The following is a 21,014-nucleotide window of genomic DNA, read 5'->3' as shown; positions in this document are numbered from 1 at the left end:
TCCACGTGGATCCTTGATCAGGGTCGATGCCCTTGGGGCCTGTGGGCGAACCTAGACACCCGCCCACCCCAGTTAATGATTGACCCTCACTCCAGTGTCCTTGTGTCCCTGGCCCTGGCAGCCTCACAACATCAGCGCCATGGGGTCTTGCTGGGCCTTTGGCCTCCTCCTCCTCCTCTTCTTCCTGCCACTGATGGGGGGAAATGCCCAGGACCCTGAGTATGGGGCTATGAGGCACCTATGGGACTGGGAGGGTGGGCTATGGGGTTGGGGGTGACCATGGGGCATCTGCGGGGCTGGTGGGGACTATGAAGGCCCTACAAGGTCTGTGAGAGACTATGGGGCAGCTAAGGGGCTGGGAAGGCTGTGAGACTGGTAGCAACGATGGGGCAGCTAAGGGGTTGGGGTGCTATGTAGCCCTGTGGGAACGGGGGGGGGGGGGGGGGGGATTACTGTGCACCAGTGTGACTGGAGGGGTTGGGTTTACAGGTCTGGGGCTGTATGGGGTTCCAATGGGATCTGGGAGGGGTTATGGACCCCTATGGGGACTGTGGCATCAGGGTGCTTATGGGGTCTATGAGGGACTGTGGGACACCTGTGGGACAGGGGAGGCTAAGAAGCAGCTCTGGGGCTGGTGGCAGCCGTGGGTCAGGCAATGGCTCCCCCAGGCTCGTGCTGGTGGCTCCTCGGCGTGCGGCTCTTGGGACACCCCTGGGACTGCTGGTAGCAGCTGTGGGGCCGGTGACTGGGACAGTGACAGCGTGGCCTGAAGGCAGCCGTGGTGCAGGGCCCTGTGCACCCCCAACCGCCTTCTCCCTTACATCTCACAATGACTTCAACCAGCTCCTGCACATTGAGGTACAGGGACATGGGGGCAATGGGGGCACTGGGGGACATCCTTGTGGAGCACAAGGGCTCTGGGACATTCTCCATTTCCCTCTATGTCCCCATGTCCCCCCCATGCTCCCCTATGTCTCCTGTGTCCCCAGTGTCCCCCACGGTCCTCCCTATCTTTCATGTCCCCCCATATCCCTCCATATCCCCCCTGCCATGTCCCCATTCCCCCCCTGCCCCCATGTTCCCTGCATCCCTCCATGTCTCCCCAATGTCCCCATGTCCTCTGCAGGTCACCCTGGCACAGGCTGAGCGCTGTGGGGTGCTGCGGGCGGCCAGGGGCCGGGTGCTGCTCCTGGAGGCCCGGAGTGCCCAGTTACCCCCCCCTGGCACCCGACTGGTGCGGGTGGCCCTGGGGGGGTCCCGAGGCCACCTCATCATCCAGACTGACAAACCCCTCTACGCCCCCCGCCAGACAGGTGAGCTCCTACACTCCAGATCCATGCCAGATCTACCCACACCCCCCCATCCATCCCAATGTCCCCCATCCAGCCAAAGCCAAAAAAAATCCCCCAAATCCTTTCCAAATCCCCTAAATTTGTTCAGAATGCTCCCAACCCCCCAAATCTATCCCAAATCCACCCAATTTCCCCTTAAATCAACCCTTATCCCCCAAATCCACCCCTAATCTTCCTGATTCACCCAAATCAGCTCAAAACCTCCCAACCCCTCCAATTCATCCCAAATCCTCCCATTTCCATCCCATACACCCCAACCCACCCAAATATCCCCAGATGCCTTCATTCATTCCCCATACAGCTCTCTGCATGTCTATATATCCCCTCTTGCACCACATACCCCTCCCTGAGCTTCCTATATTCTATATTCCTATATTCTTCTACAACCCCCTGTACCTTTTATAGCTCCACATGTCCCTACATATTGTTCTGCACCTCCAAAGATCTTCCTGCACCCCTATATATTACCCTGCACCCATAGAGCTTCCTACAACCCCATAAACCCTGCATGTTCCCATATGGCCCTATGTCCGCAGTGCGCTTCCGTGTCTTCTCCATGGACCCTGAGCTGCAGCCAAATCCCGAACCCATCCTGGTCACCATCACGGTATGGGCCCTATGGGACTGTCGCTGTGGGGTGGCCCTATGGGGCTGGGACAGCCTATAGAGCTGGGGCTGTTGTGCTAGGGTAGCCCTATATGGGTTATGGTTGTGGAGCAACCCTATGAGGCTGGGGTGGCCCTATAAGGCTGGGGCTGTGGGACAGCCCTAGAGGGCTGGGGTTTTGGGGCTGAGTGTGGGCCCTATACTCACTCTGTTCTCCCCAGAACCCTCTGGGGGCACGAGTGCGGGAGGGACAGCGGGTGCCCCTGGACACGGTGCTGAGCGACCAGTTGGTGCTGCCTGACATTGCCCTGTGAGTGGGGTGGGGGGGACTATGGGGCTGGGGGGGTTATGGGGCAGTAGGGGGACATGGGATGGTAGTGGGCTGTGGGGTGGTATGGGGGGATATGGGGCTGTGGGGCTATAGGGGGCTAAGGAGGGCTGTAGAGGTTTGTGGAGTGTTATGGGGGCTGTATTTTGGGGGTACTGGTGAGGCTTAGTTGTGCACAGTGGGGTGTCATGGGGCTACAAGGGGTTAGGGGCTATGGGGTCTATAGAAGGGCTATAGGTGCCTGGGGGTTATGGAGGCTGTAGGGAACTAGGAGCCATGGGGGTTAGAGGGGAATATGGGGGGCTACAGGCAGAGCTAAAGGGGGCTGCAGGCGAGCTGGAGGGGTGTGGCAACTATGGGGCTATTGGTGTACTATAGGGGCCATAAAGGGCTTATAGGGGACCACTGAGGCCATAGGGGCCGTAAAGGGGCTATTGGAGACTATAGGGGTGATATTGGGGCCATGGGGAACCATAGAGGTTATAGGGGGGCTATGGGATCTATTGGGGACCATAAGGGCTATAGGGAGCTAAAGGAGCTATAGGGGGCTATGGGGGGGGGGCTATAGGGGACCGTAGGGGCTACAGGTGCCCCCGTGTCCCCCAGGCCAGGGACGTGGCACGTGCGGGCCCAGCTGGCGGCCAGCCCGGACACCAATGGCTCAGCTGCCTTTGAGGTGCGCAAGTACGGTGAGTGGGGGTTCGGGGGGAGGGAATGGACCCCTGGCTGGCAACCGGTGCTGGCTCAGGGCTGCCCCTAATGTCTGCATCCCCCCAAAACCCCGCTGCTACCCCCAGCCCTGCCCGGCTTCGAGGTACGGATCCGCCCCGAACCACGCTTCGTGGTGCTGAGCAAGCCTGAGCTGGCCCCGCTGCGCGTCCACCTCCACGTCCAGTATGAACACAACCCCCCCGAGACCCCCCAAAAACCCCCTTAAAGATACCCATGGGCCTCCCAATCCCCCCCCCAAATCCCCAACTCCCCCATCCTCATAGTATCCCCCATGATATCCCCAATTCCCCCCCTCCAGGGCCCCCCAAATTCCCTCTGTGACTCCCAACAGCCCCCACAACCCCTCAAAGCTCCTCCAGGACCCCCCCAAAGCCCTTCTGGACCCCCTCCAGCCCTCCCCATCTCTCTCACCCCTCCCAGGACCCCAACCCCTTCCAATGAACAACCCACCCCAGGACCTCTTCTGGGTCTCCTCAGCCCCCCAAACCCTCCATGGGACCCCACAACCCTCCTGATCCCCCCCCCCAAGCTGCGTCCCCTACCCTTTTGGGCCTTCCCTAACCCCAACCGCCCCCTGACCCTGGATGACCTTTGCAGTCCTCCCCAACCCCCCTCCCCCGACCCTATTAACCTTTGGGGACCCCCTGGCCCCGCTGACCTCTGCGGACCCCCAGGTTCCCCGATGGGGCACCTGTGGGGGGCCACGCGCAGCTGCGCGTGGGGCTCCTCAACGCTGGGGGCCGAGGGGGACAATTCCTACGGGGACTGGAGCAGCAGAGCCGGGTGAGCATCACCCCAGGACCCCCGGGGGAAGACCCCAAATCCCCCCCACCTCTCCCATCCTTGGGATCCCCTAAACGCGGGCGCGTCTCAATTCCCCATTCATTCCCTGGCCCCGCCCCTCGCTGCCGGCCCCGCCCACCGCTCCTGGCCCCGCCCACTGTTGCTAGGTGACCGAAGGCCACGCCTCCCTGGACGTGTCCCTGCTGGCCATGGCCCGCGCCCTTGGTGTGGCGCTGCCCGACCTGCAGGGGGCGCGCCTGCGCCTGGCGGTTGCAGTGGTGGAGGCACAAGGTAGGGGCGGGGTTAGGGGCGGGGCTAGGGAGGAGGCGGGGCTTTGTGTGGGCAGGGGGCGTGGCTAGGAAACTGTGGGGGTGTGGCCAGGGTGGTGGGGGCGTCGCTGGGGTGGGCCACAAGGGACCGTGTCCCTGCGGGGCCATGGGTTCGAGTCTCCCCCCGGGCTGACCCCAGCGACACCGGGTGCAGGCGGGGAGCTGGTGGAGCAGGAGGCGACGGTGGCCCTGGTGGCCTCGCCCTGGGCCCTGGATCTGGCTGAGACGCCCCGGTTCTTCGTGCCGGGGGCCCCCTTCACCCTCCTGGTGAGCTCGTGGGAAATGTGCGAGCCCTCGCGCATGCTTGTGCAAAGCCGTGCGAGCCCTTGTGCTTGGCGGTGCGTGCTTGTGGGAGCTGGTGCGTGCTTGTGCACAGCTCTGCAAGCCCCCGTAGGTTGGTGGTGCATCCTTGTGCAGGATTGTGCATGGCCATGCAAGCCCTTCTGGGTGGTGGTGCATGCTTGTGCATGCTTGTGCGAGGCCGTGCAAGGCCTGGGGAACACTCGTGCATGCTCGTGCAAGGGGGTGCACAGTTGTGCACACTTGTGCAAGGCTTTGTGCACATCCTGGTGTGAGCGCTACTCCCCACAGGGCCGGGTGCTGCATGCTGGGGGGGAGCCGGCCCCTGGCATCGGGGTGCGGGTGACAGTGGGGGTGACAGGGGCCACCTCCCCACCCCCCATCGAGTTTCGGGCTGACACCACCGGCGCCATCGTCATCCCCATCAACGTCCCCAGCGGAGCCACGGCCCTCGACCTCAGTGTGAGTGGGGACACGGGGACAAGAGGACATGGGGGTACATGGGGGGATATGGGGAGACATGCAGAAATGGGGGGACATTGGGACATGGGAATATGGGGGCATGGGGACATGGGGGGACATTGGGACATGGGGACATGGGTAAATAGGGGTATAGGGACATAGGAGCATGGATGTATGAGGGCATGGGGGGACACAGGGGACATGGGGACATGAGAATATAGGGATAAGGGGACAGGGGGACACGGAGGCCACAGGGACACAGGGGGACACGGGGAGCATGGGGTGCTGTGGGGGGACTGCAGGAGAAGGAAGGGGACCTGGCTGCCATGAGTGCTCTGGGTCCCCCCCCCAGGTTGAAGCAGGGCAGGCAGATGGCCCCCCAGCCCAGGCGCAGATGACGGTGGCCCCAGTGGAAGCGGTTTCGGGGCGCTTCCTGCTTCTGGGGGGCCCGGGGGGACCCCTGCAACCTGGGGAGGTGCTGAGGCTGCAGCTGCGTGACCTGGGCCCCCCTCCGGCCCCCCGCCTCTTCCACGTGCTGGTGAGCCCCACACCCACACGACCCCTTGGCATCCACCCCCCCACTCAATGGGGACCCCCTGGGACCTCCCCAGGGACCTCTGCAAGCCCCCGGAGCCATGAGTGGGTGTGGGTGCATGATATGTACTGCGTGTGCATGTTGCAGGGTGCATGCACGCGTGTCACGCATGCATGTCGTGCGTTGGGTTGCATGGTGCACAATGAACACTGTGTCACATGCGTGGTGCACGTCCCATGTGCAGATCCCGTGCGAATGGCATGCATTGCATGTTATGCGTGCATGTTGTCACATGTGCATGGCGTGCAGTGCATGTTATGCGTGCATGCTGCCATGAGTGCATGTTGTGGGTTGCATGCTGCACGTTGCACGTGGTGTTGCGTGCATGTTGCATGTCCCATGTGCATGCTGTGTGTTGTATGTTGTGTGCGCATGCTGTCAAGCATGCATGTGTTGCACGTGTGTGTGTGTTGCAGTGTTGTGAGTGCATGTTGCACACACCATCCTGCACGTGCATATCACGCACTGCATGCTGCATGTGCAACATTTGCATGCCACATGTTGCACGGGTGCCCCTTGCATTACCCCCGAGGGGCTCCTCGCTGACCACCCCCTGTCCCTTCTCCCTCTGTCCCCACGTCCCCACGCAGGCAGTGGCACGGGGGCGGCTGGTGGCAGCCCAGGCGATGCAGCGGGGGACGGTGACGGAGGTGACGCTGCCAGTGACACCCGCCATGGTCCCGCGGCTCCGCGTCGTCGCCTTCTTCCAGGCTGGGGGGCAGCTGGTGGCAGGCAGCTGGGGGGCACCCGTGGTGGATTCCTGTGGCGACCAGGTGCTACTGGGGGCACTGGGATGTACTGGGAGTGGGGGGGGACTCGGAGCTGCTAGGGGTGCTGGGATGTACTTGGGGGGAGGGGGCTAGGAGCTGCTGGGAGCACTGGGATGTACTAGGGGGAGGGACTAGGAGCTGCTGGGGGCACTGGGGCATACTGGGAGCACGGGGGGGCAGCAGGGAGATCAGGAGCTGCTGGGGCAGTGGGAGCACTGGGGCTACTGGGAACAGCTGGGAGCACTGGGAGCACTGATAACAACTGCAGTGCACTAAGAGCACCGGGGCAATGGGCACACACTGAGAGTTGAGGGGGGGCACTGGGAGCACTGGGAGCTGCCAATGCCCATACTGGTTCACACTGGAGTGGTGGGGCTGTGGCAGGTGCGGGTAGTGGTGCCCTCGCCAGGGCGCGACCTGCGTCCCCAGGCCTCCCTGACGGTGACGGTGACCACGGGGACCCCGACCACCGTGGCCCTGGGGGCCATCGACACGGCCGTGCTGGCGCTGGAGCCACGGCACCGCCTTGGCCCCACCAAGGTGACACCCCGAATCCCGCACCTTGCACCCCCAAAACCTGGGGACCCGCCTCCCCCTGCAAACCCAGCACCCCAAAGCCCCAAGTCCTGGTGACCCCCAACCCCCTATACCCTCGTCCCTAAATCTGACACCCCCAAACCTCACAGCCCCCCAGCCCTGGGGACCCCAAAACTTGCTGTCCTAAAACCTGAATCCCAGCACCCCAATACTGAAAAAAAACAGCCCCCCCAACCCAGGGTCCCCAAAAACAAGCACCTGCCAAAAACACGGCACCCTAAAACCCCAAAGCAGTGAGGACACCAAACCCAGACCTCCCCCAAACCCCCCAAACCATGCACCTTGAAATCCAACACCCCAAAACCTCACACCCTTAAACCCCCCAAACCCAGGATTTCCAAATCCCTAAACCCTGGGAGCCCCAAACCCAGCTCCCTAAAACCCCCAAACCTAGCACCCCAAACCCTCAGTAACACCAAAGCCCACCACCCCCCAAACCTGAAGGTGATGCCCCAAATCCCTCTGCACCCCAAAACCCAGAACCCCAAGTCCCAGGGACCCTCAAAACTCCTCAGTCCCCTCTAAATCCCATGGACCCTCCTAGGATCCTGTAAACCCCTGGGATGCTTTGGTGATACCCTGTGGAAATGGGGCCCTGGGAATACGTTGGGGACACGTTGGGGACATGGGGTGATTCCCCCCATGCCTTCCAGGTGAAGGCAGTTTTGGGTAGCAGCGATTTGGGGTGCAACCCTGGCGGGGGCCCCAATGTTGCTGGGATCTTCAGGGCTGCGGGACTTGTGCTGGGGATGGGGGGAGCTACCCCTCCCCTGGGGCCAGGTGAGTAGGGACGAGGACATGGGGGACATCGGAGGGTGCAGGGGACATAGGGGGACATGGGACATGGATGGGTTTGGGGGTACATGGAGGGGCACGGGGGGCATGAAGGACATGGGACAATGTGGGGGACGTGAGGGATATGGGAGGATATGGGGGACATTGGGGGACATGGGACATGGCAGGGACATGAGGATATAGGGGACATGGGGGTATGGGGGGGATATGGGGACATTGGGACAAAGGCATCATGGAGGACATGGCGTTATAGGAGCATGGAATGGGGAGGGACATGACACGGGGGACATGGGGACATTGTGACATGAAGAAATGGGGGTCACAGGGCTATATGGGGGGGAACGTGGTGACATTGGGACATGGGGATAGGGGAGATGTGGGGACATAAGGAGTCATGGGGACCTGGGGGGCATGAGGAGATGGTGGCATTGGATGTCCCCCTCCCTAGGTCCTGGTTGTCCCCCGTCTCCTCCCCGCCAGCGGCGCTCGCTGGAGCTCCTGCAGCTGCTGGAGGAGAAGGGTGAGTGCTCAATGTCAACTTGTCCCTGTGTCACTGTGTCCCCGTGTCCCCCCACTGCCCTCCAGTCCCAGCCCCTCGCCCTGTCCCCCTCAGTGGTGGCTTTCAGCAGTGGTCTTGGCCCCATCCCTGTTCCCAGGTCCCCATCCCCATCCTTGTCCCCACATGCCATGGCCATGGTGTCACCTGTGTCCCCATGTGTCTCTGTGGCATCACCCACATCCCCACACATCCCTGAAGTGTCACTTGTGTCCCCGTGTGTCTCCCTCGGTCATATTCATGGTGTTACCCACATGTCCCCATGCACTCTCATGTGTCCCCGTGGTGTCACAGATGTCCCCACATGTCCCCACTACATGTGGCATTGCTCATGTGTCCCAAAGGTTATGACCCCTATCCCCATGTGTCCCTGTGGTGTCACCCTGACCTGTCCCCATGTCCCCTTGTGTGTGTGTGTCCCCTGCACCAACACGTTCCCGCAGCGGGGCAGTGGCGGGGTGACCCAGCGACATGGCGCTGCTGCCGGGACGGGGCGACGGCGCTGCCAGTGCGGGCGACATGTGACCAGCGGGGACAGCGGGTGACAACGGCCGGGGGGTGTCGTGACGCCTTCCTGCACTGCTGTGCCCTGGCCCGTGACTTGCGCCGGCGGGGACAGCCCGGGGGGTTGGCACGAGGTGAGCAGGGGTGGTGGTGCGTGGGGACATTCCAGATTTGGGGTCCCCGTGGGTGGCAGGATGTGGGGACATCCTGGATGTGGGGACACTGCGGGTGGCAGTGCTTAAGGGCATGGGTTTCCCTGGGTCCTGCAGTGCTGGAGGCGGCGCTGGAGCAGCAGCTGCTGGACGACGAGGAGGTGCCGACCCGGAGCTTCTTCCCCGAGAGCTGGCTGTGGCGCAGGGTCCCTGTCGATGGCTCCGTTCGGTGCGACTGCAGGGTCACCCCATGTCCCCTCAGCCCCATGTCCCTGTGTCCCCGTGTCCCTGTGTCCCACATCTCTGTGTCCCCAGGATGTCGGTGCTGCTCCCGGACTCCATCACCACCTGGGAGATTCAGGCTGTTGCCATCATCCCCGGCGTGGGTGAGTGTCACCACCTGCCTTGGTGGCCCCATGTGGTGGCTTCCCCCATGGTGACTTGTCCTGTCCATGTCCCCACACGCCATGGTATCCCCGTGTCACCCTTTCCTGCTGCCCCCGTCGCTCCACAGTGACATGGCCACCCCATGTCATGCCACCATCCCTTGTTCCCCATGGTGTCCCCATGTCTCTACGGTGTCCCCATGTCTCCCATGTCCCCCCATGTTACCCATGTCCCCCCATATCACCCCCACGTCCCCATGTCCCTATGCTGTCTCCATCTCCCCCATGTCTCCATGCCCCCCATGTCCCCCGTGTCCACGTGTGTGTGTCCCTGCCCCGTGGTGACGGGGCGCTTGCAGGGCTGTGTGTGGCTGTGCCCCAGCGGGTGACGGTGACACAGGATGTGCGCGTGGCCCTGCGGCTGCCCCCCAGCGCCCGACCCCGTGAGCAGCTACAGCTCCAGCCCCTCATCCACAGCAGGCTGCCCCACAGCATCAACGTGAGCTCCCCAAACCCTCCCGACACCCCATAGGCACCCTCTGCCCCACAGAAACTCCTTCTACCCTAGAGGTACCCCTTGTACCATAGATAACCCTGCTGCCCCATAGACAACCTTCTAACCCCATACATACCCACTGTACCGTAGATACCCCTTTCCTTCCAACGGATACCCCAAAGATCACCCCTCTGCCCCATAGATATCCCTCTGTGCTCCCTGGACACCCCCTGCCCTACAGATGTCCCTTCTGCCCTATAGATAACCCCTGTGACACACAGATACCCCTCGTGCCCCGTGCATCCTTTTGTACCCTTTTGACCCTTAGACACCTGCTGCCCCATAACCACCCTTAGCCCCTACCCATCCGGTGGCGGCGTGGGTGACAGTGATGGTGATGCAGGTGACAGTGACGCTGTCAGTGGCTGAGGGCATATGTGCGGCGCTGGATGGAGCCCCCCAGGACCTGGAATTGCCTCCTGGGGGGGCTATTGCTGTGCCCCTCACCTTGGTGGCCTTGCGCCCTGGGGACGTCCCCATCACTATCACCGCCCGCGGGCCCTGGGGGCTGAGTGACCGTGTCACCCACATCCTCCACGTCGAGGTGAGAATTGGAGGCGTGGCCCCAGGATCTTGTCACCTGGACCCCTTCCTGGTCACTGGCATCTCCTCCTGTGTCCCCTGGACACTGGGGTTCCCTCGGGGCTGGGGAACACCAGGTCCTTGGTGGCCCTGAATACTGGGGTCCCCTTAGGGCTTGGAGACACAGGGTTCTTGGTGGCCTTGGGCTCTGGGGTCCCTTGAGGCTCAGGGACACCACGTCCTTGGTGGCCCTGGGCACTGGAGTTCCCTTGGTGCTTGGGGACATAGGGTCACTGGTGACCCTGGACGCCGGGGTCCCTTTGGTGCCTGGGGACACAGGGTCCCTACTGATGCTTGTTCCTGTAGCCCGAGGGTGAGCTGCACCTGGAGGAGACCAGCTACGTCCTGGACACCAACAGTCAGTCTGAGGACCCAAGGGTCCGGCCTGGGGACCCAGGTGACTGGGGGGACACACAGGGTTGTGGACCCCCTGATGCATTGTCCCTACAGACAAGCAGGGCAGGACCCTGGAGCTGCCAGGGGATGTCCCAGCCGAGATTGTCCCCGATGGGGATTTCAGCATGAGCATCCGCGTCACCGGTGTGCAGGGACATTGGGATGGGTGCTGGGGACATGGGGACGGGGGTACAGGGATGGAGTTATGGTGGGGACGTGGCGCTGGGTGTTGGGAACACGGTGGGGACATGGTGGTGGGGATGTGGTGGGCATCTGGTGGTGGGGACATGGGGACAAGTGGGGACATGGGGATGGGGACACCGGGTGGGGACATGGGGACCATGCAGACGTGGAGGTGGGGACATGGCGATGTGGGGATGGTGGGGACATAGGGATGGCTGTTGGGGATATGGGGGTGCAGACATGGTGGGGACATGGGGACAGGGGACAAGTAGTGGGGATGGGGGAGGGAGACTTGGGGGTGTGCATTGGGAACATGGTGGGGCCACAGGGGGAGGGACAGAGGTACGTGGTGGTGGGGACAAGAGGGACAGTGGGACATGGGGATAGGGTGGTGGGGACATTTGGTGTCCAGCTGTGATCGTATCTCTGTCCTTGCCCCTGTGTGTCCCCATATTCATGTGTGTGGCCATGCCCCCATGTGTGTCCCCATGCCCCTGTGTGTGTCCCTGTGCATATCCCATGGGTGTCTGTGTCCCTTCATTCCCCCATGCCCACGTGCACATCCCCATGTCCCTGTGCATGTCCCCACGCACATCCCCATGTCCCCCGTGCACGTCCCCATGCCTGTCACCGTGTCCCCTGCCCTGCACAGGCCGGGTACCGGGCTGGGCACTGCAGGGGGCTCTGGGGGTGAAGGGGACCCTGCTGCGGGCCCCCCGGGGCTGCGGGGAGCAGTCGCTGATGGTGCTGGCCCCTGCTGCTGCCACTCTGCGCTACCTGGACGAGAGTGAGGGGTGGGCGCAGCTGCCTGCTGGGCACCGCGAACGTGGCCTCAGCACCCTACAACGGGGTGAGCGGGGCATGGAGGCACTGAGGGGGTACAGTGCCCTCTGAGGGGGTTGCAATGCTCTGTGAAGGGGGCTGCAATGCTCTATGGGGTGTGCAATAATCTATAGGGTATGTAATTAGGTGTGCAATGCTATAGGGTGGGTGTAATGCCTTATGGGGTGTGCAATGCTCTAAGGGGTGTGCAATGCCCTGCAGGGTGTGCAGTGCTACGTGGGGGATGCAGTGGGGTTTGCAATGCTCTGTGGGGTTGCAGCAGTGTGTGCAATGCTCTGGGAGGGCGCAGTGCCCTACAAAGGGGGGTGGAAGTGGTGACTTCCATGTCCCTAATGTCCCCCATGTCCCCACAGGCTTCGAGCGGGTGCAGAGCTTCCGCAAGAGCGACGGCTCCTACGGGGCCTGGCTGCACCGGGGCAGCAGCACCTGGTGAGGAGGGACGCGGGGACTTGGGGACATGTTGGGGGGGGGACACGGGGACACGGTGGCAGCTGTCCTGGTGCAGGCTGACGGCGCTGGTGCTGCGCGTGATGGCCCTGTCCCGTCCCTACCTGCCGGTGGATGCCGATGGCCCCAGCGAGTCCCTGCGGTGGCTGCTGGGACAGCAGCGGCCGGACGGTGCCTTCGTGGAGCACGAGCCCGTGATACATCGCGAGATGCAGGTGGGTGGCCGCCGGCTGTCTCCTGTCCCCGTGCCACGTCCCTAGGTGACGTCTTCCTGCTGGGACAACGCTCCTCTGTGATGTCCCCACGTGAGGGTCCTGCGCGATGTCCCCTTGCAATGTGCCTGTGCAAAGAGCCCGTGCAAGGCACTGTGCAGGGTTCCTTGTGTCACTGCCCCGTGCCATGTCGTCATGCCATGCTGTGTCCCCATGCAATGTCCCCGTGCAGTGTCCCCGTGCAATGTCCCCCCCATGCAATGTCCTCATGCAGCGTCTTTATGCAGTGTCCCTCTGCAATCCCCAAGCAAAGTCCCCATGCCACGTCCCCGTACAATGTCCCTATGCACCCTCCCGCTGCAACCCCCCATGAGACCCTGTGTCACCCCCACCTGGCTGTCCCTGTGTCCCCAGGGCGGTGTTGGAGACCCAGGCCCGGAGGCCACTGTGTCCCTGACGGCCTTCGTGGTGGTGGCCCTGCACAGCACCCGCGTGCTCCTGCCCCCAGACAGCCCCGAGCAGCAACTTCTGGTGTGTGCCCATCCCCTCCCCATGTCCCCATGTCCCCTCCCTGTGTCTTCAATGCCCCCGTGTCTCCTTCTGGTCCTATGGGCGTCTTTGTGCATCCCTCATGTGTCCCCTGTGGTGTCCCCCTGTCTGTCCTTGCATGGTGTCCTCACTCTCCCATGTCCCCAAGTCCCGGTCCTGGGTGCCATCGCCTGTCCTCACACCCCTGTCATATCCCCCATGTCCCTCATGCCCCAATGTCCCCCAAGTGTCCCCCATGTCCTCATGCCCCCACATATCTCCATGTTCCCCATATGTCCCCACATCCCTCAGTGTCCCCCCATACCCTTTGTGTCCCCAGTGTCCTCCATGTCCCCCCATGTTCCCATGTCCCCCCATGTCCCAGTGTCCTCACATCCCATGTCCTGGTGCCGCAGGACAAGGCACTGTCCCAGGCATCCACCTTCCTGCGGGGCCACGTGGAGACGCTGGGGACCTTTGGGACAGCCATCACGGCCTACGCGCTGGCACTGGTGGACACCAGCCCCCCAGGGCCACAACCTGCTGTGGAGCGCTTGCGTCGCCTGGCCCGCACGGCCCACGGTGAGCACACGGCAGGGGCCCCATGGGGTCACCTCAATACCTGAGTCCCTAGAGGTTCGTGGCTTCAGAACAACTTTCTTCCCGTGAGTTGGTGGCACCTGGACACCTGGGTCCCCATGGGTTGGTGGCTCCTGGGTTCCTTCTCCCCACGGGGTGGTGGTTTTGGGTGTCCTGAGGCATTGATGACCCTGCCCTTGGGCACTGTCCCTTGGCAGGAGGTCGGGCACAGTTCTGGCCGGCCGGGGGTCCTGCAGCCACCGTGGAGGCGACGGCCTACGGGCTCCTAGCGCTGCTGCAGAGCCACGATGTTGCCGGAGCCAGCCGGGCAGCCCAGTGGCTTCGTGAGCAAAGCAACTACGGCGGTGGCTTCCATTCCACCCAGGTGCCCGGGCGCTGGGGGCACTGGGACACTAGGGTCCCCTGAGGTGGGGGTATCTCGAGTGTCTGGGTCCCCTGGGACACCTGAGTGCCCTACGCTGGATGTGACCAGGACACCTGGGTGCTCAGGGGTGAGGGTGACCCAGATACTGGAGTATCCTGGAAACCCAGGATGCCTGGGTCACCTGGGGTGGGGGGGTGACATTTGGGTCCCCAGAGGTTGAGGATCTCATGGATAACTGTGTCACTTGTATGACTGGGTCCCCTGAGGTGGGGGTTTGGGGACTGTTAGCGTTAGGTCAGAGGTTGGACTCGATGATCTTGAGGTCTCTTCCAACCTAGAAATTCTGTGATTCTGTGATTCTGTGAAATATTTCGGTGTCCTGGACATCTGGGTGCTCTGGGACACCGGTGTGCTTTAGGTGGACGGTGACAAGACACCGAGGTCCCTAACCCATCTGGACTCCTGGACCCGCAGGACACGTTGGTGGCGCTGGAGGCACTGGCCCAGATGTGGCTACAATGGGGACGTGGGGCCAGATCTGGGCTCAACCTGGGGCTGTCCTGGCCGGGGGGGATTCGAGGAGGTCCTGGGGGCACCCAAGTGACACTGGAGCCTGGCCTGGAGCCGCTGGAGCAGGAGCTTCGGGTGGGTGTCATGGAGGAACATGTATGGGGACAGGGCAGGGAGGCCATAGAACATTGGGAATATGGGGGGACATATGGGGACATGGAAGACATGGGTGACGTGTGGATATGAGGAACATATGAGGACATGATTTGGGGGACATATGGGGTCATGAAGGACATGGGGACATGGAAGATATGGAGAGACATGCAGACTTGAAGGACATATGGGAATCAGGTTTGGGGAACATGGTAGAATGCAGAGGGGGGGGACACAAGTAGACACGGGGCGTTGGCGTCCCCTGTTCCTTGCTTTGACCCCATATTCCTCCACACCCCCATGTCCCCCAGGTGCCCTTGGGCAGCCCGGTGACGGTGAAGGTGGAGGGACACGGCGAGGGGACCCTCACGGTGAGTGGCTGGGCCTGGACACTGCCTCCGGTGACTGGCCTGGTCCTGGATACCGCCTACCCTCACCGCTGTCCCCAGGTCCTGCGCCAGTTCCGCCTGATGTCGCCCCCCAACGCCACCTGCCAGGGGCTGGGCCTAGAGGTGGCCATCACCGGCCCCATCATCTATCAAGGTGAGGCCACGCCCACACTGGCCCCACCCACCTAGGCCACACCCCCACTAGCCCCTCCCCCTCCCTGCAAGATCTGGCGTTTCAAGTAGCTGCCTCCTGCAGATGAAGAGGACTACGAGGACTATGAGGAGGAGGAGGAGCTTGAGGGGAGGGCGGAGCCTCCAGAAGGGGTGGGGCCTGCAGGAGGGGCGGGGCTTGCAGAGGCCGCCCCCCCCCTGAGCCCCATGGCCTTGTGGGATGCCCGGCAGAGGCAGCGGCGGGATGTGCGCGACCCAGGCCGCGAGGTCGCCTTCCTGGTCTGCTTCTGGTGAGAGGCGGGACTTCCTGTCCCTGGGGCGGGGGGACTTCCTGTGTCAGCAGGGTTTGTGGGCAGGACTTCCTCTTCCACCCTCAGGCCAAGGCTTCCGCTTCCTAATGGCGGGACTTCCTGCTGGGCTGGGTCTGTGAGAGTTGGACTTCCTGTGACTAGAGGAAGTTGGGGGCAAGACTTCCTGCTAGGCCAGATCTGACAGGGTTGGACTTCCTGTGACTGCAGGAAGTTGGGGGCAAGACTTCCTTCTAGGCCAGGTCTGACAGGGTTGGACTTCCTGTGACTGCAGGAAGTTGGGGACAAGATTTCCTGCTAGGCCAGATCTGAGAGAGTTGGACTTCCTGTGGCTGCAGGAAGTTGGGGGCAAGATTTCCTGCTAGGCCAGATCTGAGAGGGTTGGACTTCCTGTGGCTGCAGGAAGTTGGGGCAAGACTTCCTGCTAGACTAGGTCTGTAAGGGAGTAACTTCCTGTTGCTGCCAGAAATTGATGGCGGGACTTCCTTCTAGGCCTGGTCTGTGATGGCGGGACTTCCTGTGGCTGCCCAAAATCAGGGGCATCAGAGGGAGCTTCTCATTTTGGCCACAGTTATGGGAGGGACTTCCTATTTCCATGTTTCTGTGGGCCCACCAGTAGGGGGCGGTACTTCCTGGTAGTCCTGGCCTATGAGTGGCGTGGGTGGGACTTCCTGCTTGGCCCATGCACAAGGGTGTGACTTCCTGTTTCGCTGGGGTTTTGGTGGTCTACTGGGGTGGGACTTCCTGTTCTGCCTCATGGCCCCACCCCTGATGGGCGGGGCTTGGATGTAGGCGGGGCCCAGGTGCAGGGCTGGCAGGAATGGCTGTGGTCGAGGTCTCCCTGCTCAGCGGCTTCCGGCCCCACCGGCCTGACCTGGACAAGGTGGGGGGAACTTTGGTCCCCTTGGTGGTTGCGGGGGGCACGGTGGGGGGCGGTAGCGGGGAATGGGAATTTTGGGGGGGTGTTGGGGTGGGGAGGTGTAGAGGGGTGTAAGGGTGATGGGTGGCAGGGATTTGGGGAGAGTTGGGGCCTGGGGGTGTTGGGATTTGGGGGTGTTGGGGTTTGGGGACATGGGGGTGTTGAGGTTTGGGGGTGTAAGGGTGGTGGGGGGTGGTTTGTTGGGGTTTGGTGAGAGTTGGGATTTGGAGGCGTTGGGATTTGGGTCTGTTGGGACTTGAGGGTTTGGGGAGAGTTGGGACTTGGGGTGCTGGAATTTGGGGTTTTGGGGTTTGGGGACATGGTGTTGAGGTTCGAGGATATAAGGCTGGTGGGTGGTGGGTTATTGGGGTTTGGGGAGAGTCAGGTCATTGGGCATGCGATGTGGGGGATGTTGGGCCACGGGAGTGCTCGGGGGTTGGGATGTGGGGGCGTTGGGGTGGGGGCGTGTTGGGGTGCTGGGGTGCCAGTGTCTTCCCCCTAGCTGCGGGATGTGGTTGATCGCTGGATAAGCCACTACGAGCTCGACGGGGCCCGGCTGGTGCTGTACCTGGATGAGGTGGGGGGCACAGGAGGTCGGAGAGCTCTGTGGGACAATGGGGGGGTGGCTGGGAGGGACTGGGGACAGTGGGGAAACGGGGATGGGAGCGGGACAGTGTCCCCATGTCCCCCTGTATCCCCACGTTCCCTATGCCACCCTATATCCCCAATGTCCCCATGGATCCCCATGTCCCTACCTGGCCCCTTGTTTCTCCGTGTCCCCCCTGTACCGCGATTCCTCTCCGTATTCCCCATGTCCCCAGGTCCCCCCCCAGCGCCAGTGTCTCAGCTTCGGGGCAACACAGGACGTGGCTGTGGGGCAGCTCCAGCCCGCCATGGCGGTCATCTATGACTACTACGAGCCAGGTGGGCGGGGCCTCCGGGGGTGGAGCCCGGGGAGGGGGCGTGTCTGTTCAGACCCCGCCTTCTGCCCCACCCAGCTCGGCGCTGCACCGTCTTCTACAGCGCCCCCCGCAGGAGCAGCGCTGTGGCCACCCTCTGCTCCCCGAAAGTCTGCGAATGCGCACAAGGTGGGCCCCACGTCCCCCAGACCCAGGGGACCCCCCCACCCAAGGGACCCCCCACTTTCTGGACCTCATCACCACACAGTCCTGGGGACCCCCACACTGGGTCCCCCCTCCACGCACTTCCGTGGGGTTCAAGGGAGCAGCTGGGGTTTGGGGGGGGGGGGAACGGTGGGGTTCAGGAGACACCGGGGCAATGGGGGGGACGTGGGGTCCTGGGAAATGGAGGAACACGGGGACGTGGAGGACACGGAGAGAACTCGAAAGCAGGTATCGTGGTGCGGGGGGAGGAGAGCTAGGATTTGGGGGGTGTCCTGTTGATGTGAGGGAGTCGTGTTGATTTTGGGGGGAACCCTGGTATATGAGGGGGGTGGATTCTGGGGGCTCCAGGGTTTCACCTAGCCGTATCCCCCAAGGTGGGTGTCCCCGGGCCCAAAGGGGGACGGAGGAGCTGACGGCCGACGATCGCCTCGACTTCGCCTGCTACAGCCCCCGCGTTGACTATGGTGAACCCCCAAAACTGCCTACAACCCCAAACTGTCTGCACCCCTAACCAGCTGCACCCTGAACTCCACCGTAACCCCCCAAAACCCCTCCTTCAACCCCAATTTCCATCCTGAACCCCAATTGTCCCCCCCGACGCCCAAGCTTCTGCTGCACCCCTGTAACGCTTAGCACCCATAACCCTGTTGGGCTGCACCCTTTATGGGGACACGCCCTGGACCCCATAACCCCTGTGGTCTCCACGACTCCCGTGACCCCCATGACCCTCATGGTCTGCCCCTTCCCCAGCAATGGTGGTTCAGGTGCTGACCCAAAATGAGGTCGGAGCGTTTGTGGGGTTCGAGACGGAAATCCAGGAGGTTCTGCTGATGGGTGAGATTGCGCAGACTGGGAGGTACTGGGAGGGACAGGGGGTGAGATTGGGGGGAACTAGGAGGTGCTTTTTGGGGAGACTGGGAGGGACTGGGAGCACTGGGAAGGAATGAAGGCTGAAACTGGGAGAGACTGAGGGTTGAAACTGGGAGAACTAAGTGTGGTAGAGGTTGGGTGGGTATACTGGGAGGACAGGGAGAGACTGGGGGGTGAGACTGCAGGGTATTGGGTTATAGTGGGCCAAACTGGGATGGCCCTAGGCTGCATGGTGTGGGGAGCTGGGCCATATTGTGGGAAAATGGGTAGACTGGGGTATAATGGGAGGCACTGGATGTCCACAAGCACAACGTAGAGAAATCTTGAGTCATAATTGAGGGTACTGGGTTAGACTGGGCCATGCTGGGGTGGTCAAGGGCTGTAACTGGGTGTGGCTGGGCCATGCTGTGGGGCACTGGGATGTACTGGGCAATATTAGGGTGGTATTGGGCTGTACAGTGAGGACTCTCAGCTGTACTGGAAGAACCTGAGAGTACACTGGGCCATACTGGGAAAACCCGGGCAGAGCAGGCTGCGCGCTGCACTGCAGAGTACTGGTGCATACTGGTGCAGGGCAGGATACAGCGGCAGCCCCTGGGGAGCGGCGGCGGATACTGGTGAGGGAGAGCTGCACCCTGCGCCTGCGCTCCCCCAACACCTACCTGGTGATGGGGTTGGACGGGGGGACACGGGACCCCCAAGGACGGTGAGAAGGGGGCTGAGGCCCCCTATATCCCCATAGACCTATGACCCTGTGTCCCCTCATGGCCCCCATATGTCCCTTTATACCCGCATACCCACATCTCCCTGTAGTTTTGTGTGCTGCTGTGTCCTCGTGCCTCAGTGTCCCCATGCCTTCCTGTCCCCCAAGTCCTCTCATATCTTTTTGCCCACCCTATGTCCCCCCCATGTCCTTGTATGTCCCTGTGTCCCCATGCCTCTGTGTCCCCCTTGTCTCCATGACCCCATGTCCCCATGTCCTCCACGCCCCCATGCCTCATGACCCCAAGCTGTCCCTCCTGTCTCCATGACCCCATGTCCTTGTGACCCCATGTCCCAGCGTCCCCATGACCCCCATGTGACCACAACCACCATGTCCCTCCATGTCCCTATGCCCCTGTCCCCCTCCCCATCCCAATGCCCCCAATGTCTCTTTGCCACCTATATCCCCCATGTACCAGTGTGTCCCCAATGTCCCCATGTCCTGTTGCCTTCCTGTCCCTGACCCCGTGTCCCTGTCCCTAGCCCCCAGTACTTACTGAGCCCCCAGTCATGGGTGGAAGAGGTGCCATCCCCTGCCCGCTGTGGGGCCACGCGGCTGCGGAGACGCTGTGCCCAGCTGCAGGACTTCCGCAACCGCCTTGGCCAGCTGGGCTGCCAGCTGTGAGCCGGGGACACGTGGTCCCGCTGGAGGACACCCATGCTGGGGCCAACTGGGAGCAACTGGGATTTACTGGGAGCAACTGGGACCACACTGGGAACAACTCAGACTGCACTGGGTGCAACTGGGGCCCTATCTGGATCAATTGGGGTCAACTGGAAATAAACAAGTGTCAACTGAGACCGTGCTGAGATCAACTGGAACCATGCTGAGGCCAGCTGGGAGAAACTAGGAACTTCTAGGGCCAACTGGGAGCAATGGGGACCATGCTGGGGGACATGGGAGCTTGTAGGACCATACTGGGGACACTGGGAGCTTCAGGCAGCACACTGAGGGAATCTGGGCCCATGCTGGGGTCAATTATCCCATTTAGTGGATGAGGGAAAGGATGTGGATGTTGTTTACTGGAACTGTGTTGGGTCAAATAAACCCACACGTGGGTCAATGGAGAGCAACTTGTACCTGCAGGGGGCAGCTGGGAGCCACTGGGACAATTAGGATCAATCGGCTATAAACTGGGAGCAAATGAGACCATGGTGGGGCAAACCGTAAGCGAATGCAACCAGCTGCTGGCATACTGGGCATGCTGGGACCACGATGGCACAAACAGAGAGCATCTGGGACCAAACTGGGGGCAACTAGCTCAATGCTATAGCCAAATGGGAGCAACTCAGTTCATGCTGGGAGCAACTATGACTGCACTGGGGACCACTGGGAGCAACTGGGATTTGCTGGTGGCAGCCAGGAGCATCTGGGACCATGTAGGGGACAGAGTTGGGATTAACTGGGAGTCACTGAATCCATGCTGGGGTCATAGAGTCATAGAATATCCTGAGTTGGAAGGGACCCACCATAATCATCAAATCCACCTCCTGGTTCTACACAAGACCACCCAAAAATCAGGCCCTACACCTTGAGCTGCAGCAGGCTCAGGGTTGTGGCCACGTCCCTGGGGAACCTGTTCCTGTTCCCGACCACTCTGTTGGTGACGAGCCTTTTCTGAACAGCCAGCCTGAGCCTGCCCCGCAGCACCTCCATGCCGTTCCCTTGGGCCCTGTCGCTGGCCCCACAAAGATGGTGAAGGGCCTAGCGGGGAAGATATATGATGAGCAGCTGAGGTCACTGGGCCTGTTCAGCCTGGAAAAGAGGAGGCTGAGGGGAGGCCTCATCGTGGTCTACAACTTCCTCACAAGGTTGAGTGAAGGGGCAGGGGCTGATATATTCTCTTTAG

The 21,014-nt window shown here is 62.0% G+C and overlaps 2 protein-coding genes across 2 annotated transcripts in view; both read left to right on the top strand.

Moving 5' to 3' along the window:
- LOC116500231 (zinc finger protein 208-like) overlaps positions 1–21,014 on the top strand; it is a 437,615-nt gene that overhangs the window by 158,025 nt on the left and 258,576 nt on the right.
- LOC116500213 (complement C4-like) lies at positions 513–19,789 on the top strand. The gene is given in 41 exon segments (XM_032205126.1): positions 513–659; positions 661–858; positions 1,127–1,313; positions 1,889–1,959; positions 2,180–2,268; positions 2,893–2,975; positions 3,084–3,180; positions 3,693–3,801; positions 3,969–4,092; positions 4,285–4,397; positions 4,722–4,892; positions 5,245–5,430; positions 6,078–6,260; positions 6,642–6,797; positions 7,508–7,634; positions 8,098–8,169; positions 8,649–8,843; positions 8,979–9,090; positions 9,177–9,247; positions 9,607–9,746; positions 10,147–10,347; positions 10,692–10,743; positions 10,836–10,925; positions 11,617–11,814; positions 12,161–12,236; positions 12,313–12,469; positions 12,881–12,997; positions 13,411–13,576; positions 13,792–13,958; positions 14,433–14,603; positions 14,933–14,992; positions 15,071–15,164; positions 15,267–15,471; positions 16,282–16,372; positions 16,911–16,985; positions 17,230–17,332; positions 17,407–17,496; positions 17,907–17,996; positions 18,283–18,366; positions 18,976–19,108; positions 19,648–19,789. Coding segments are annotated over 41 exon segments (5,193 nt in total).

This window comes from Aythya fuligula, chromosome 33, assembly GCF_009819795.1.
Source record: "Aythya fuligula isolate bAytFul2 chromosome 33, bAytFul2.pri, whole genome shotgun sequence".
Classification (NCBI taxonomy): domain Eukaryota; kingdom Metazoa; phylum Chordata; class Aves; order Anseriformes; family Anatidae; genus Aythya; species Aythya fuligula.
Note: the sequence above shows the minus strand (reverse complement) of the source record. Positions and strands in the feature narration are given on the sequence as shown.